General features: G+C 44.8%; 1 protein-coding gene across 2 annotated transcripts in view; it reads right to left on the minus strand.

Annotated features, from left to right (window-relative positions):
• ACOX1 (acyl-CoA oxidase 1) overlaps positions 1 to 15,852 on the minus strand; it is a 61,810-nt gene that overhangs the window by 18,690 nt on the left and 27,268 nt on the right. For both annotated transcript variants that reach the window (XM_040329976.1, XM_040329975.1), the window contains exons 5-10: positions 15,104 to 15,223; positions 14,854 to 14,969; positions 14,195 to 14,364; positions 11,533 to 11,695; positions 4,302 to 4,492; positions 2,222 to 2,398 (exon numbers count right to left, since the gene is read on the minus strand). In XM_040329976.1, the coding sequence (XP_040185910.1) occupies positions 2,222 to 2,398; positions 4,302 to 4,492; positions 11,533 to 11,695; positions 14,195 to 14,364; positions 14,854 to 14,969; positions 15,104 to 15,223 (937 nt within the window). The remainder of the gene's footprint in view (positions 1 to 2,221; positions 2,399 to 4,301; positions 4,493 to 11,532; positions 11,696 to 14,194; positions 14,365 to 14,853; positions 14,970 to 15,103; positions 15,224 to 15,852) is intronic.

Consider the following 15,852-nt stretch of genomic DNA (forward strand, 5'->3'; position numbering starts at 1 on the left):
TGGAGCTGTGATTGCTGTAAAAAGGTGGCTGTACAAAGTATTGACTTTAGGGGGGTGAATAGTTATGCACATTGACCGTTTCTGTTATTTTGTCCTATTTGTTATTTGCTTCACAAAAAAAAAAAAAACACATATTCAAAGTTGTGGGAGTGTTCTGTAAATTAAATGATGCAAATCCTCAAACAATCCATGTTAATTTAAGATTGTGAGGCAACAAAAAACGAAAAATTAATACTTTTGCAAGGATTTTGGTCCTGCCCTAACCCGACAATTTTTTGGGTGGATCTTCGCACCATCACCCAGAAATTCACAGAATATAAGATACCCAATGATCTGTAATTTTTCCTGTCACATGTATCAAATATTGTGCAGCACTTGTTGAATGCCGCCTAGTCCTGCATTCCACTAAACTGGAAACAATTCCCACCAACCACCATGGACTGGCTGCAAAAAGTGGAGGAGATAAATAGAATGGAAGATCTAATTCTCACAGCGCAACATAAACGTGAGAAATACACAAAGACCTGGAGTTTCTGGAACATGTTTACTGTGTTAGGGTTAGAGTTAGAGTTAGGGTTTCCCCATTGAAAAATAAGGCTAGGACTCAGGAATTAGAACAAGGACCTCCCCCAGAGGTCAAGGGTCAGAAGGTGGGTTCCCAGAGGTCAAAGGTCACGGGGGCGTGGCTCACCCACCTCCACCAAAGTGTACCGCCTACCCCAACTAAGTTGGGGAATGAACAAGTCGGGGAAAGTGTTTTGCGCGTGCTTCGCTTCTTGTTCAGTACTGTCTGAACATAGGTAGCTTAAAGATATGGGTAGCTACTTATCCCTGTTGCCCTGAATCATCGTCGTCTCTCCCCATACTTTCTTGTCCCCCCCCCCCCACTCTATTCCGTTTCTTCCTACTCTACCCCCCTTTCTTCTCTCTTTCTGTTATTACAACTGGGATAAAGGTTACTACTGAGCAAGTCAACTGTGAACTCTCTATTGATGTTCACTGTGACTATGTCCTCTGTAGATAAGTTGACTATAATTGGAGATATGCGATTACAGTCTCAATTTACTTTTATTTTTTATGTCATTGCTGTAATGATTGGGTTATGCCCTTTACTGGAGTGCAATAAAAAGTATATGTGGAAAAAAAATTATATATATATATATATATATATATATATATATATATATATATATATATATATATATATATATATATATATATATATATATATATATATAATTAATCTGGACACTAATATTTATAGGTAAAGTTGATCCAGAGAATATTCACATTGCCTTTTGGGGGATCAGGGGAAGGATTTTTTTTTTCTTTCCCTTACTGGAGCAAATTGGATCATAGTTTCATAGTAAGCAGGGTTGAATAAAGACAATAGTTTATTCAGTTCAACCCGTGTGTGATCAACCTTTGCTGTTTTTTTTTTTTTTGCCTTCATCTGGATCAACTGTCGGTATAAGATTGTGTTAAAAAAAAAAAAAAAAAAAATCCACCCTTTTCTTGGTTGAGCTAGATGGACTTGCATAACTGTAGAAAAACCAGTTGGTGATCCAATCGGCAGAAGAACCGGTTATCGAATGTCCAAGGATGTGTCGGAATCATCCGATTAATGAACATCAAGTTGCTTTTTAAAGGTTCATTAAATCAGGGGTCTCCGACCTATCCTTAGACGTACAATACCTTGCACTTGTGCTGTTCAGATCAGGGATAGGTTTTTCTAGACCTCTCCTAACACACCTACAGTAGTTTGAGAACCTTGCTTAGGATTCAGGGCTGGGACTTAACTGGCACCGACAACGACCATTTTAATCCTTTGTGTGGATAGGTTATTTACCAGGTGTGCTAACAGAAGGTCTTGTGTCTGAAGGCATCCTCAGCCTCAAGAGATGCAAGTCATTTTTTTTGTTGTTTTCAATTGATTTGAATTAAATCACATTTTTTCAGCAACAAAGGCTCTTCCGCCTCCCTCTTTTCTTTTCTCTTCTCTTGGGGCCAAACCCCCCAGTCTCCCAGGGACCATCACATTGGGAAATCACAGGTAATATGAGCTGCATTTGATGTTTCAAGATAAATTAACCTACTTCAAGCTGCATTTGACTGAGAACAAAAAGAGAAGCTCTGGTGTGACTAGAAGACTGTTACCATATGCCACAAGGGTAACCAAAGCAGCCAAGATAACTTCAGCTTTCTATGCACTTGTCCTTACCAAGCTGCCCGCTGTTTATAGGCCTCCACCAGACTGAGCAAATCATTGATGTTGATTTGAGACCGACCAGCCAAAGGCTGAGGCTGTACATGCTGAGAGGATACATCGTTCAGATATGACAACATCCCACCAAGACGTTCTCCCGATATGGCTGCAGTATAACTCTTAAACAGGAACCTGCCCAGAAAGAAAACGGGGTAATAATGCATACCATACTGGTTGAAGTAAAATGAAAGATACCAAGAACAAAATCAATTCCAATATGCAGGACACAGAATGTAACCAAATTAGAAAGAAACCAATTCTGGTTTACATGCATTAAAGCGGTGGTTCCCCCTTAAAAACAACATTTTTTTATTCCACTGCCCCCCCCACATTCCATCACGATTAATGCTCTTAATATTTTTTTCCTGCTGTACATACCTGGGTACAGCATCTTCACCCGTGCATCCGGGTTGCGAGTCCCGCGGGAGTGGGCGTTCCTCACAGGCTGTTGATTGACGTTTTCCCCAAAAACGAGCTCTCCCCCCGTCGCGTAAGCCGCGTCACGGTTGGCGAAAGGAGCCGAACGGCGAGTCGGCGCTATACTGCGCATGCGCATCGCCATTCGGCTCCTTTCACCAATCGTGACGCGGCTTACTCGACGGGGGGAGAGCTCGTTTTTGGGCAAAACGTCAATCAACAGCCTGTGAGGAACGCCCACTCCCGCGGGACTCGCAACCCGGATGGACGGGTGAAAATGCTGTACCCAGGTATGTACAGCAGGAAAAAAATATTAAGAGCATTAATCGTGATGGAATGTGGGGGAGCAGTGGAATAAAAAAAAGTTGTTTTTAAGGGGGAACCACCGCTTTAAGCACAAAAAAATAAAAATGCATCAAGGAAAAAAATAAAAATAAATGTAGGACACTTGTACACCTTCATTAAAGTGGTTGTAAACGTCAGACATGAAATTTGAACAAAGCTTATACTTCTATGCTGTGCAGTTGTCTCAATCCAGAGCATTAAGTGTCATTTCTGTCTGCTACTATGTTCCTCTGCTATTAGCATGAATCACTTCTCACAAGTTTTACTGACACCAACAAGAAATGGTGACAGAGGGAGCTCTGCCGATTGATAGCCTCAACTCTATTCCTGTGTGCTGTGTGAAGTGGGGTGTATCCCTTCTCTCCAATCAGCTGTCAGAGTGGTCCTCACTGAGCTTTGCAGTGTGTAAATTCAGCTCTCCACCCCCTTTTAGGACAGCTCAGACAAGCTTTATAAATTCTGGACTTTAAACTGATTAAGAAAAGGGATGATCGCAGATAAACATGTATAATCTGATGTAGGAGGATTTGTTTCATCTCTGTTTATCACCTGAGGCCAGTCACTTCCCTGGGTATATGCAAGGGTTACAACCACTTTAAGGGCCAATTTACACACTATGTGCAGGTACCTGTGTTTTTCCTCATGGATAAAAGCAGGTAACTGCAATGACAGACACAGAAAACAAATACGTTTGCGTCATGTTCACACTAGAATGCAGTGTTTCACGCCGTTCCAGAGGTGAGCAATTAAAATGGTAAAGTAATAAAATAAAATAAAATCCCCTGCCGTACCTACACTGTCCACTACCGCATACCACATTCTACCCTGTATAAGTAATCTCAGACTCTATTAAACCACACCCCATTTAAGCCACATCCAATATTTAGCACAATTTAAGCCAGGCCCACATTATGCCACATCGCAGTACTTTTTTTTTTTTTATCACTGCCTAGGGCTGACTTTTTTATCTTGCAAATGAGCCCACTGATTTCATGATGCACCCCTGAATTCAGCTTTAATATTCTTATCTACAAACTTGTTCCAGGTAAGTGGCTTAAAAATATTGAAGCAAGATGGTCAGCATTAAGGCGAAGCAGCTAGCATTTCAGAAGGAAAAGGTCGGTAAATTAAACATTTATATTTCTCTTATGACAGCTCTCTCAATAGGCTTTTATACTTGGCTCAATAAAATCCCTGTATTGGATGATCTTCCACTTCTGTTTCTAATAAAATACCTTTAAAACAAAAATAAAATCTATTATTCATTCAGTACCTGGCTGTCTGCAGCATCATCACAGTGTTCTCCCCCTCATAGGTGCAGGCTGGGGTAAACGTGACATAAATGTCAGGGATTCCACTGCATCGCGAGTATCCATGCCCTCCACATGCCATTCTGCATTCCTCAATTCCCGCACTGGCAACCCATGTAGTAAAGGCTTTCAGTCCCGCAGACAACGCATGGAGCTTAAAAGAGATTATAGAACGGATGGAGATTCAACCATATAGACCAGCATATTAGATTAATAAACATTGTCCTTTAAAAATAGAATGTTAGTACAGTGAGAGAAAAAAAAAAAAAAAAAAAAAAATTAGATCCCCTGCTGATTTTGTACGTTTGCCCACTGACAAAGAAATAAGTATATACTTTTAATGGTAGGTTTATTTTTAACAGTGAGAAACAAAATAACATCTTCCACCCCCCCCCCCCCTACGGTGCTTCTACCGACTCACCCGTGCGATCCGTGAGCCGGAGAAGGTATCCGATGGCGTCGGTTGCCCACAGAGATTTCTGGTGGGCCAGATGGTCCTAAAGTCTCTATGATCGTACGGAGGCCGGGCACGGTGGTATGATGTCACACCCAGCCTCTGCATTTGAAAAAATGCAGCCGCCTCAGCTGGGAATTCAATATGGTTGCATTTCAGGCTTACCAGCCTAGATGTGAGATCTGGGGACTCCAGATCTCACTGTCAAGAGGACCTGTGTTGCCATATTCCTATTACAAGGGATGTTTACATTTCTTGTAATAGGAATAAAAAAGTGATAAAAAAAGTTAAAAACAAAAACACACACACACACACGAGAAAGAAAGCGTCAAACTAGAAAAATGAAAGTTACATAAAACATTTTTTTTAAAGCACCGTGTCCCCAGGTGCTCGCTCGCAGACATGAACGCATACGTCAGCCACATCTACATATGTAAACAGCGTTAAAACCACACGTGAGGTATCACCGCGAATGAGAGAAATAATTCTAGTACTAGACCTCCTTTGTAACTCAAAACATGTAACCTGTAAAAAAAAAAAAAAAAAAAATATATATAAAAGCGTCGCCTATCGGGATTTTTAAGTACCGAAGTTTGGCGCCTTTCCACAAGACATGTTAGGTATACATTTACTTGGCGTAACAATCTTTCGCATTATGCAAAAAAAAAAAAAAAATGGGCGGTTTCTTTTTTAAAATACGCGTTTAAAAAACTGCTGCACAAGTACCGTGCAAGATAAAAAATTGCAAGCCCACCGTTTTATTCTCTAGGGTCTGTGTTAAAAATATATATATTATATTATATATATTGGGGTTCTGTGTAATTTTCTAACAAAAAAAAAATATTATAATTTTTACACATATGAGAGAAATGTCAGAATTAGCCTGGGTAACAAGTGGATAAAAGACACCTGTCCACAGAAGCAATCAATCAGATTTCAATCTCGCCACCATGGCCAAGACCAAAGAGCTGTCCAAGGATGTTGACAGTGGCCGAACTACCGCCATAGCAGCCCACGCGGGCGCTATGGGGCCCACATCCGAGAGGAGCCCATTGACGGTCATAGTTGCCCATAGATACAATCTTTTTTTCACAATTTTTCGCCGACCGGCGCCGCCGCTGGAGGTCTGCGGCCGACAATGATAATCTCTCTGCCAGCCGCCATTTTCCTGAAGACCAGACCAGTTATAAACGAGAAGGGAGCATGCTGAAATAGAGCTGCGGCGCCACCCACCCCCGCCTCCAGTCTGTCTGTCATCTGTGACCTGTTGTGGAAAGGGGTGGCGGGTGGGCGGTGCCACAGCTCAGTTTCTATTATAGATGGCCGGCTCCGCCTCTAATTTGTTCCCCCTCACCTCAGCCTTCAGTTATGGTGGCGGATACACCGCTGCTGAGCTATAGAAGGGCTCCGGGGAAGGGGGGGGAACACCCAAGATATAAGGAAGCACTCTGCTGGGGACACCTGAAATGTAAGGAAGCACTCCGCTGGCTGGGGACGGTGACACCTGACTGGCTGCCATACCTTGACCATACCACTTGGCCATACCGCTGGACCTGAGATGTAAGGAAGCACTCCGCTGGCTGGGGACAGTGATACCTGAGATGTAAGGAAGCACTCTGCTGGATGGGGACAGTGATACCCGAGATGCAAGGAAGCACTCCGCTGGCTGGGGACATTGACACCTGAGATGTAAGGAAGCACTCCGCTGTGGACACCTGAGATGTAAGGAAGCACTCCGCTGGCTGGGGACAGTGATACCTGAGATGTAAGGAAGCACTCCGCTGGCTGGGGACAGGGACACCTGAGATGTAAGGAAGCACTCCGCTGGCTGGGGACAGGGACACCAGAGATGTAAGGAAGCACTCCGCTGGCTGGGGACAGGGACACCAGAGATGCAAGGAAGCACTCCGCTGGCTGGGGACATTGACACCTGAGATGTAAGGAAGCACTCCGCTGTGGACACCTGAGATGTAAGGAAGCACTCCGCTGGCTGGGGACAGTGATACCTGAGATGTAAGGAAGCACTCCGCTGGCTGGGGACAGGGACACCTGAGATGTAAGGAAGCACTCCGCTGGCTGGGGACAGGGACACCAGAGATGTAAGGAAGCACTCCGCTGGCTGGGGACAGGGACACCAGAGATGGAAGGAAGCACTCCGCTGGCTGGGGACAGGGACACCTGAGATGTAAGGAAGCACTCCGCTGGCTGGGGACAGTGATACCCGAGATGTAAGGAAGCACTCCGCTGGCTGGGGACAGGGACACCAGAGATGTAAGGAAGCACTCCGCTGGCTGGGGACAGGGACATAAAGACTCCCACTGATTCTGAATTATGGCGAGTTGAACTATTTCATTTTATATGACAATGTAATAATAGAAATAATGCGCTTCAATCACCGTGACACCATAACAACCATGGTGCTGGGAAAATTGAGGTGCTAACACCAGGTGTTTGTAGTATCTTTATCTTCCGATTGTTAAACTTTCTGGAATACACATATTGCTATTGTGGTGTAGGATCTGGGCCTGCTGTCCCTCCATTCCTCTTTTTTCCCCCCTTCCTCTCTCTATCTCTCTTTCTTCCTTTGTTTCCCTCCATCCCTCGTTCATCTCAGACTCTAACCACACCCCTTTGAGTCACACCCATTTAAGCCACACCCAATATTACGATTAAACCACGCCCATTATTGGCCACGGCACGTCTGTGCCACATTTATCTTTCTCCACTTTACTTACACTATAATGTACTGAATGTAATCTGTAAATTTTATTGGCAAAATTTTTGTTTTCTTGTTTATTAATATAAGCTGTTGCCTGGGTAGTACTGTGCCACTTTTTTTTGTGGGGGTGAGGGGCCCCCATACAACATTTTGCTATGGGACCCTGTGATTTCTAGTTACGCTCCTGGATGTTGGGGACAAGATTGTAGACCTACACAAGGCTGGAATGGGCTACAAGACCATCATCAAGCAGTTTGGTGAGAGGGTGACAGAAGTCGATGCGATTACTCACAAAATGTAAAAAACAAAAAATAAAATAACTGTCAATCTCCCTCGGTCTCGGGCTCCATACAAGATCTCACCTCATGGAGTTTCAATGATCATGAGAATGGTGAGGAATCAGCCCAGCACTACACGGGAGAATCTTGTCAATGATTTCAAGGCAGCTGGGACCATAGTCATCAAGAAAACAATTGGTAACGCACTACGCCGTGAAGGACTGAAATCCTGCAGGGCCGGCAAGGCCCCCCTGCTCAAGAAATCACATGTACAGGCCCCGTCTGAAGTTTGCTAATGAACATCTGAATGATTCAGAGAACTGGGTGAAAGTGCTGTGGTCAGATGAGACCAATATCGAGCTGTTTGGCCTCAACTCACCGTGTTTGAAGGAGGAATGGCATGTTTTGTGAAGGGGTCAAATACTTCTTTCACTCATTAAAATGCAAATCAATTTATAACTTTTTTGAAATGTGTTTTTCTGGATATTTTTGTTGTTATTTTGTCTCTCACTGTTAAGATAAACCTACCATGACAATTATAGACTGATCATTTGTCAGTGGGCAATCATACAAAATCAGCAGGGGATCAAATACTTTTTTCATTTTAATTATTTCATTTTAATTATTCATTCACTAAGTAGCAGCTGTAGTATATTTCACTTTTTTTTTTTTGGCGCAGTGGTGATATAGGATACTAACGCCCTGGGTAACCTCTATCAATCATATATTATGAATGATATATTAAAAACCTTCAGAAGATCACAAACAAAATCTTTGAAAACCAGAGAAGTCCGTCTCCACGCCGGGTGAACACAATGTCAGGAATAAAGGGCTGCACACTAATATCACTTTCTTAAATGGAGCTTTATTTAGACCAACAGCCTGCCCCACTGTTGCATTTCACCCTTCCATGATTAGTTGTAGAGGCTCTACAAGAGATGACCAAGCCTGTAAAGCAGGGGTGGGCAATTATTTTTTCGATGGGGCCACATGAGAAACTAAAAATATTTTGGAGGGCCGGGCCAAAAGGCTAAACTCAATACTGCATAAAATCAATTGTATTTCTTTATAAAAAGCAGTAAATATCATTGTTGGAAAACTGGGGGACAGAGGCTGGGGACATGGCACAGGAGGGGGACAGAGGCTGGGGACATGACACAGGAGAGGGACAGACGCTGGGGACATGACACAGGAGGGGGACAGACGCTGGGGACATGACACAGGAGGGGGACAGACGCTGGGGACATGACACAGGAGGGGGACAGAGGCTGGGGACATGACACAGGAGGGGGACAGAGGCTGGGGACATGACACAGGAGGGGGACAGAGGCTGGGGACATGACACAGGAGGGGGACAGAGGCTGGGGACATGACACAGGAGGGGGACAGAGGCTGGGGACATGACACAGGAGGGGGACAGAGGCTGGGGACATGACACAGGAGGGGGACAGAGGCTGGGGACATGACACAGGAGGGGGACAGACGCTGGGGACATGACACAGGAGGGAGACAGACACTGGGGACATGACACAGGAGGGGGACAGACGCTGGGGACATGACACAGGAGAGGGACAGACGCTGGGGACATGACAATAGGAGGGGGACAGACGCTGGGGACATGACACAGGAGGGGGACAGACGCTGGGGACATGACACAGGAGGGGGACAGACGCTGGGGACATGACACAGGAGGGGGACAGAGGCTGGGGACAGGCAGCCACTGTTTAATCAATAACAATTGATTAAACAGTGGCTGCATGTGATGGCACAGTGGCTGCGTGTGATGGCACAGTGGTTGCGTTTGATGGGCACAGTGGCGACAATTGATGGCACAGTGGCTGCGTGTGATGGGCACAGTGGCAACAATTGATGGCACAGTGACTGCGTGTGTTGGCACAGTGGCTGCATGTGATGGCACAGTGGCTGCGTTTGATGGGCACAGTGGCTGCGTTTGATGGGCAGAGTGGCTGCGTTTGATGGGCAGAGTGGCTGCGTGTGATTGGCACAGTGGCTGCGTTTGATGGGCACAGTGGCTGCGTGTGATTGGCACAGTGGCTGCGTGTGATTGGCACAGTGGCTGCGTGTGATTGGCACAGTGGCTGCGTGTGATTGGCACAGTGGCTGTGTTTGGGAACAGTGGCAACAATTGATTGGCACAGTGGCTGCGTGTGATTGGCACAGTGGCTGCGTGTGATTGGCACAGTGGCTGCGTGTGATTGGCACAGTGGCTGCGTGTGATTGGCACAGTGGCTGCGTGTGATGGGCACAGTGGCTGCGTGTGATGGGCACAGTGGCTGCGTGTGATGGGCACAGTGGCTGCGTTTGATGGGCACAGTGGCTGCGTTTGATGGGCACAGTGGCTGCGTTTGATGGGCACAGTGGCTGCGTGTGATGGGCACAGTGGCTGCGTGTGATGGGCACAGTGGCTGCGTTTGATGGGCACAGTGGCTGCGTTTGATGGGCACAGTGGCTGCATGTGATTGGCACAGTGGCTGCGTGTGATTGGCACAGTGGCTGCGTGTGATTGGCACAGTGGCTGCGTGTGATTGGCACAGTGGCTGCGTGTGATGGGCACAGTGGCTGCGTGTGATGGGCACAGTGGCTGCGTGTGATGGGCACAGTGGCTGCGTTTGATGGGCACAGTGGCTGCATGTGATTGGCACAGTGGCTGCGTGTGATTGGCACAGTGGCTGCGTGTGATTGGCACAGTGGCTGCGTGTGATTGGCACAGTGGCTGTGTTTGGGAACAGTGGCTGTGTTTGGGAACAGTGGCAACAATTGATTGCACAGTGGCTGCGTTTGATGGGAACAGTGGCTACGTGTGATTGGCACAGTGGCTGCGTGTGATTGGCACAGTGGCTGCGTGTGATTGGCACAGTGGCTACGTGTGATTGGCACAGTGGCTGCGTGTGATTGGCACAGTGGCGACAATTTATGGTGGCGAAGTGGCTGCGTGTGTTGGCACAAGTGGCTGCGTGTGTTGGCACAAGTGGCTGCATGTGTTGGCACAAGTGGCTGCGTGTGATGGGCACAGTGACCCCTCCCGGCCCTGCCTACTGTTATCACTGCGGCGGGGAACATAACAGACATCGTTCGTTTGAACAGCTGTTTTCCCCGCTGCGCATAGACACTCCCCCTTGGACGGATCTGTCCAATCGCGAGCAAGGGGGAGTGTCTATGTGACTCCCCCTTGCTCGCGATTGGACAGATCCGTCCAAGGGGAAGTGTCTATGCCATAGACACTCCCCCTTGGACGGATCTGTCCAATCGCGAGCAAGGGGGAGTGTCTATGTGACTCCCCCTTGCTCGCGATTGGACAGATCCGTCCAAGGGGGAGTGTCTATGCGCGGCGGGGAAAACAGCTGTTCAGACGAACGCTGTCTGTAATATTCCCCGCCGCTGTGATTAACGTGGCAGCGGCGGCGGGGGTGGGCCGGATTAAAAGGTCCGCCGGGCCGTATACGGCCCGCGGGCCGTAGTTTGCCCAGGTCTGCTGTAAAGGGTGAAATGTGTCGAAGTGGGACTATCTCCAGGTGAGCATTTGTAGTATGCGTTTGGCAAAATAACACTTATTGGAGGAAGTGGCAATTGTGTGCCCTTTAGCCTCAAAATTACAGTTTATACCCATGCATCATATTTGCTCATTATGCATACATAATATACTTCTATGTAACTGCATGACAGCTGTATCTTATTAGTTTCTCTAAAGCCCAACTTTAGCGATCAGATAAAGCGATCCTTACCTCTGGTAGTTCATTCAGGTTACCCTGTTGGATGTCTCCAGTTATTCTGTGGTACGTCTCGCTCATGTATGCTCCCACAAAGTGGAACGCATATGCTGTGGCCAGCAGAGGGAAAAGCTTGTACTGCTGGGTCTGGAAATTGAGGATTTGTGGCTCTGGATCTCTGTGGATGTCAGAATACAAGTTAGTCTTTTATACTGCCATTAACCTGTACATTACAACGATACAATTCACATACATGCAGTTTCTTTAACCTTAGTAATTTTACGTGAATTTAAAGTGGATGTAAACCCAAAAATATTTTTTTTTGTTTGATGTCACAATGTAGACAATAAGATTTCCTATCATCTGTGCCCAGTCTTGCCACACAGTTAATCCAGCTCTGAGCAATCCTCTTTTATTGTTCAGTGAAAATTAACAGACTTCCAGATAAAAACCTGTCTAAATAAAAAGTCCTTTCCGTCCCCTTGCTTCGACTGACATACATTACCTCTCACAATGAACTGTGGATCACCCCTCATATTATGATAAACATCCAGGAATGTGCATGTGTCCAAGCTAGTGCACGAGATATGTAAAAACCCTGTCACTCGAAGCAAGGGGACGGAAAGGACTTTTTATTTAGACAGGTTTTTATCTGGAAGTCTGTTAATTTTCACTGAACAATAAAAGAGGATTGCTCAGAGCTGGATTAACTCTGTGTGGCAAGACTGGGCACAGATGATAGGAAATCCTATTCTCTACATTGTGACATCAACACTGGTTTACATCCACTTTAAATAGCATTGGCACAGTAAGGCTGGCTATTCATAAGAATTTTTTTTTCATTCAACCAGCGGAATGAATGAATGAATGAAAATGACCAGATTTCCCCATCCACACACTCGATGTAAATGGGGGAATCCCTGCCACTGCGCTATTGTATTCAGATTTCCCCACCATCAGAATACAGCGATTAGCGCCGGCAACACTGATTGAGAGCAAATTTTCCAACAGGTTGGTTGTACACAAGTCAATCGATAGCTGGATCGACTTGTGTACACCCAGCCTGCCCCATGCATGGATTAATATTTTTCTGGTTCCTGCTGAATATCACAGATATTGATCCATGTATGGCTTGCTTAAGAAACCAAAAATCTTTGAGCAGTACAACATGCAAAAGGTGTTATTACAATACAATCTTCACAAAGAAAGATGCATTACCCAAACCGAGAGTGTGTCTGTTGACTTGCAGATTACAAGGTGTGAGCATATCTCAGAAAATGTTCATATATCTAACAATGCTGTCAGATCTCAGCTGTTGCATTTCATCTTATCTATTGGGAGGATAAGGGTGTAGCTTAGAGGAGGCTTTTCCTATACCTCCAAATCTACATACTAGGATGTTGATTGGGCTATTTTTAAGGCACCTTTGACAAAAATTATACCAGCTTGAAATGCATCTTTCAGGTAATAGAAAAAAAAAATCATTTACAGAGATAGTTTGAGTTTGCTGGCTTTTCTTTAAGGCCTCAGTAGATCATATAAGTATGCTCTTTGATTGGATACTAATTTGCAAATCGAAAAGGGAAGAATTCTGTTTGACCACATCCGACAGCCATATTTCTGGCCAATCTTAAAGGGGAGGTTCACCCTAAAAACGACTTTCTATTATTACATTGGCCCCCCACATTACAATACAATTATGCCTATTATGTTTTTTTTTGTGCTGTACATACCTTGGTACAGCTAATTCACCTGTGGCTTCTGGGTTGCAAGTCCCGCGGGAGTGGGCGTTCCTAACATGCTGTTGACTGACGTGATGACCAAAAACGAGCTCCCCCCGTCGCGTAAGCTGCGTCACGATTGCTGAAAGGAGCCGAACGGCGGTGCGCAGGCGCAGTATAGTGCCGTTCGGCTCCTTTCGCCAATCGTGACGCAGCTTACGCGACGGGGGGAGCTCGTTTTTTGTCATCGCGTCGATCAACAGCATGTTAGGAACGCCCACTCCCGCGGGACTCGCAACCCGGAAGCCACGGGTGAATTAGCTGTACCAAGGTATGTACAGCAAAAAAAAAAAAAAACATAATAGGCATAATTGTATTGTAATGTGGGGGGCCAATGTAAATACTAGAAAGTCATTTTTAGGGTGAACCTCCCCTTTAACTGGGTTTGTGTCTACAGTTCTTTTATCAAATAATCCATTTCAGATTTTAAGTAAACTTGGTGCTACACAACGTATAGCCAAGCATTAACATAAATTAGCTTTACAACAAACCCTTTCTAACCTTTGTAGCTGCAGCCACTTTGAAGCAGCCCATTCTTAAACTTCACAGCAAAAGCACTGAAGTCCTCAGAATGGTTCTCTCAGCAGCTTGGCTCCCCCTGTTCACCCTCATAGTAGCAATTCAGCAGCCACCAAGCCTTCTAATCTCTAATGTAAACACACAGCACGTTCTCTGGGTGAGAGGACCAGGTTGACCTGAGCTGCAGAGAAAAACTGAGCTTTTGCTATGAACTGCAAAGATGAATAGTTTTGCAGTGCCTGCGGGTACACAGATCAGAGAAAGTATTTGCTGCTTGTTAAGAATATGTAAATAGTTAAATATCCACAGCCTGGCCATTGGTTCGATATGCAGTGTAGACTTATTGGCTCTATTTGTAGAGACAGAAATATCCTTACCCAACTCTGATCTCAGACTGATGTCGTACTGCGCTGTACCGAATAGCAATAGTGCAGGCCCGAGAGAGGCTTCTTGCAGAGTCCCCTACTATCATGGAGCGAATAAACACCATGGTACCGTATGTCAGTTTATCACTTAGTGGTTTTACGTATGTTCCATCTGGTTCCACCTAAGAAGCATCAATAAGTGGACATATGAACATAACAGGACTTGAGCGGAATTTTCCTAAAAATCTATACAATTATTAAAACAGAATAAAGATATAGGTTTTGTCTGCCTCAATGTTGGGAATATTTCTCTCACTTATCCCAGTAATGATGGTCACAGAGACCACAAAAACACACAGACACACACACACACACACACACACATTCTAATAATTTCAACACTAATCTAAGAAAAATAAGGTTTTAATCAGTAATCTTTTCCTGAAGACATTTCAATTTTAAATAGCTGTCTTCTCTTTTAGCATGTTATCACAAGGGAAATAACTTATCTTCCACAATTCCTGTGGACAGCAGCAAAAATTACGTAACAAACTCAAAAATTAGGGACGCCACAAGTATTTTTCTGAAAAGTCACAAAAAAACATGTGTGTTTAAAAAAGCTGACTAGTCTTTTCCTTTATCATTTTTTCAATGTCCCTTTGGCTCCTCACCTTAGAATATTTCATCAGCATGTTTTCTCTTGGTATTCGGAACTTGCTGAATGACAGAAAACCGTTATCAATCTCATCAAAACCAAACTTAGGCCCAATGTCCCCAACGGTTACTCCTGTTTTAATAGACAGAAAAGTCATTGGAAACATTTAAACAGAATAAACCAGCGGACTCATTCAAGTTCCCAGAGTGTATACCTTTGTTCCTACAACAGTTAGCAAAATTAATTTGGGAGTGCATGCGACTCACCTGGCAATGGTTCATGGGTGCCCATCTCCCGAATAGGAACGATGAACGCATGAAGCCCTTTACATTCTCCCTGGGTATAGAGCTGTGCCAACACTACTGCATGATTTGAGGTCTTTCCCACTGTGAGGACAAAACATGACAGTGCTACAAACTCCAACAACAACACAAACAGAATAAAATAATGCTATCCCAATAATCAGTAATTAGTATGCCACTTTTTGGCTATACAGTGCCTTGAAAAAGTATTCACACCCCTTGAAACTTTCCACATTTTGCCATGTTACAACCAAAAATCTGCACCGGACATGTGTGAACCTAGCCTTAAACTTACCCAAACTTTTGCTCCCCTGTGATCGATAACCATCACAGTTGCTTGTGCTCTCAAGCAAACTGTCAAGCCATCAGATGGCTGGTGCCATTACTGATCACTTGTGCAATACCATCAATACTGCACATCAAACAGAAGCTAAGATGGCCATTGACGGTAAAAGGATAGGAGGCGTTAGTTCCACTTCAATGAAAAAAAAATTTGCTCAATGCAACCAATCAGATTTTGTTTTGATACTGCAAGAAGAAAAGACCATGAAATTGCAAATCTGGGAGGTAGATTTGCTCATCTCAACATAAATTAAATGTAGGGGGACAAAAGAAAGCTATATAAATGCTTTGCTTTATAGGACATATTTTTCCTGCAGCATTTATAAGGCTTTGTTAACTCATAAGTCAAACTCTGCCAGACACTCTATTAG

Source organism: Rana temporaria, chromosome 12 (assembly GCF_905171775.1).
Source record: "Rana temporaria chromosome 12, aRanTem1.1, whole genome shotgun sequence".
Taxonomy (NCBI): Eukaryota; Metazoa; Chordata; class Amphibia; order Anura; family Ranidae; genus Rana; species Rana temporaria.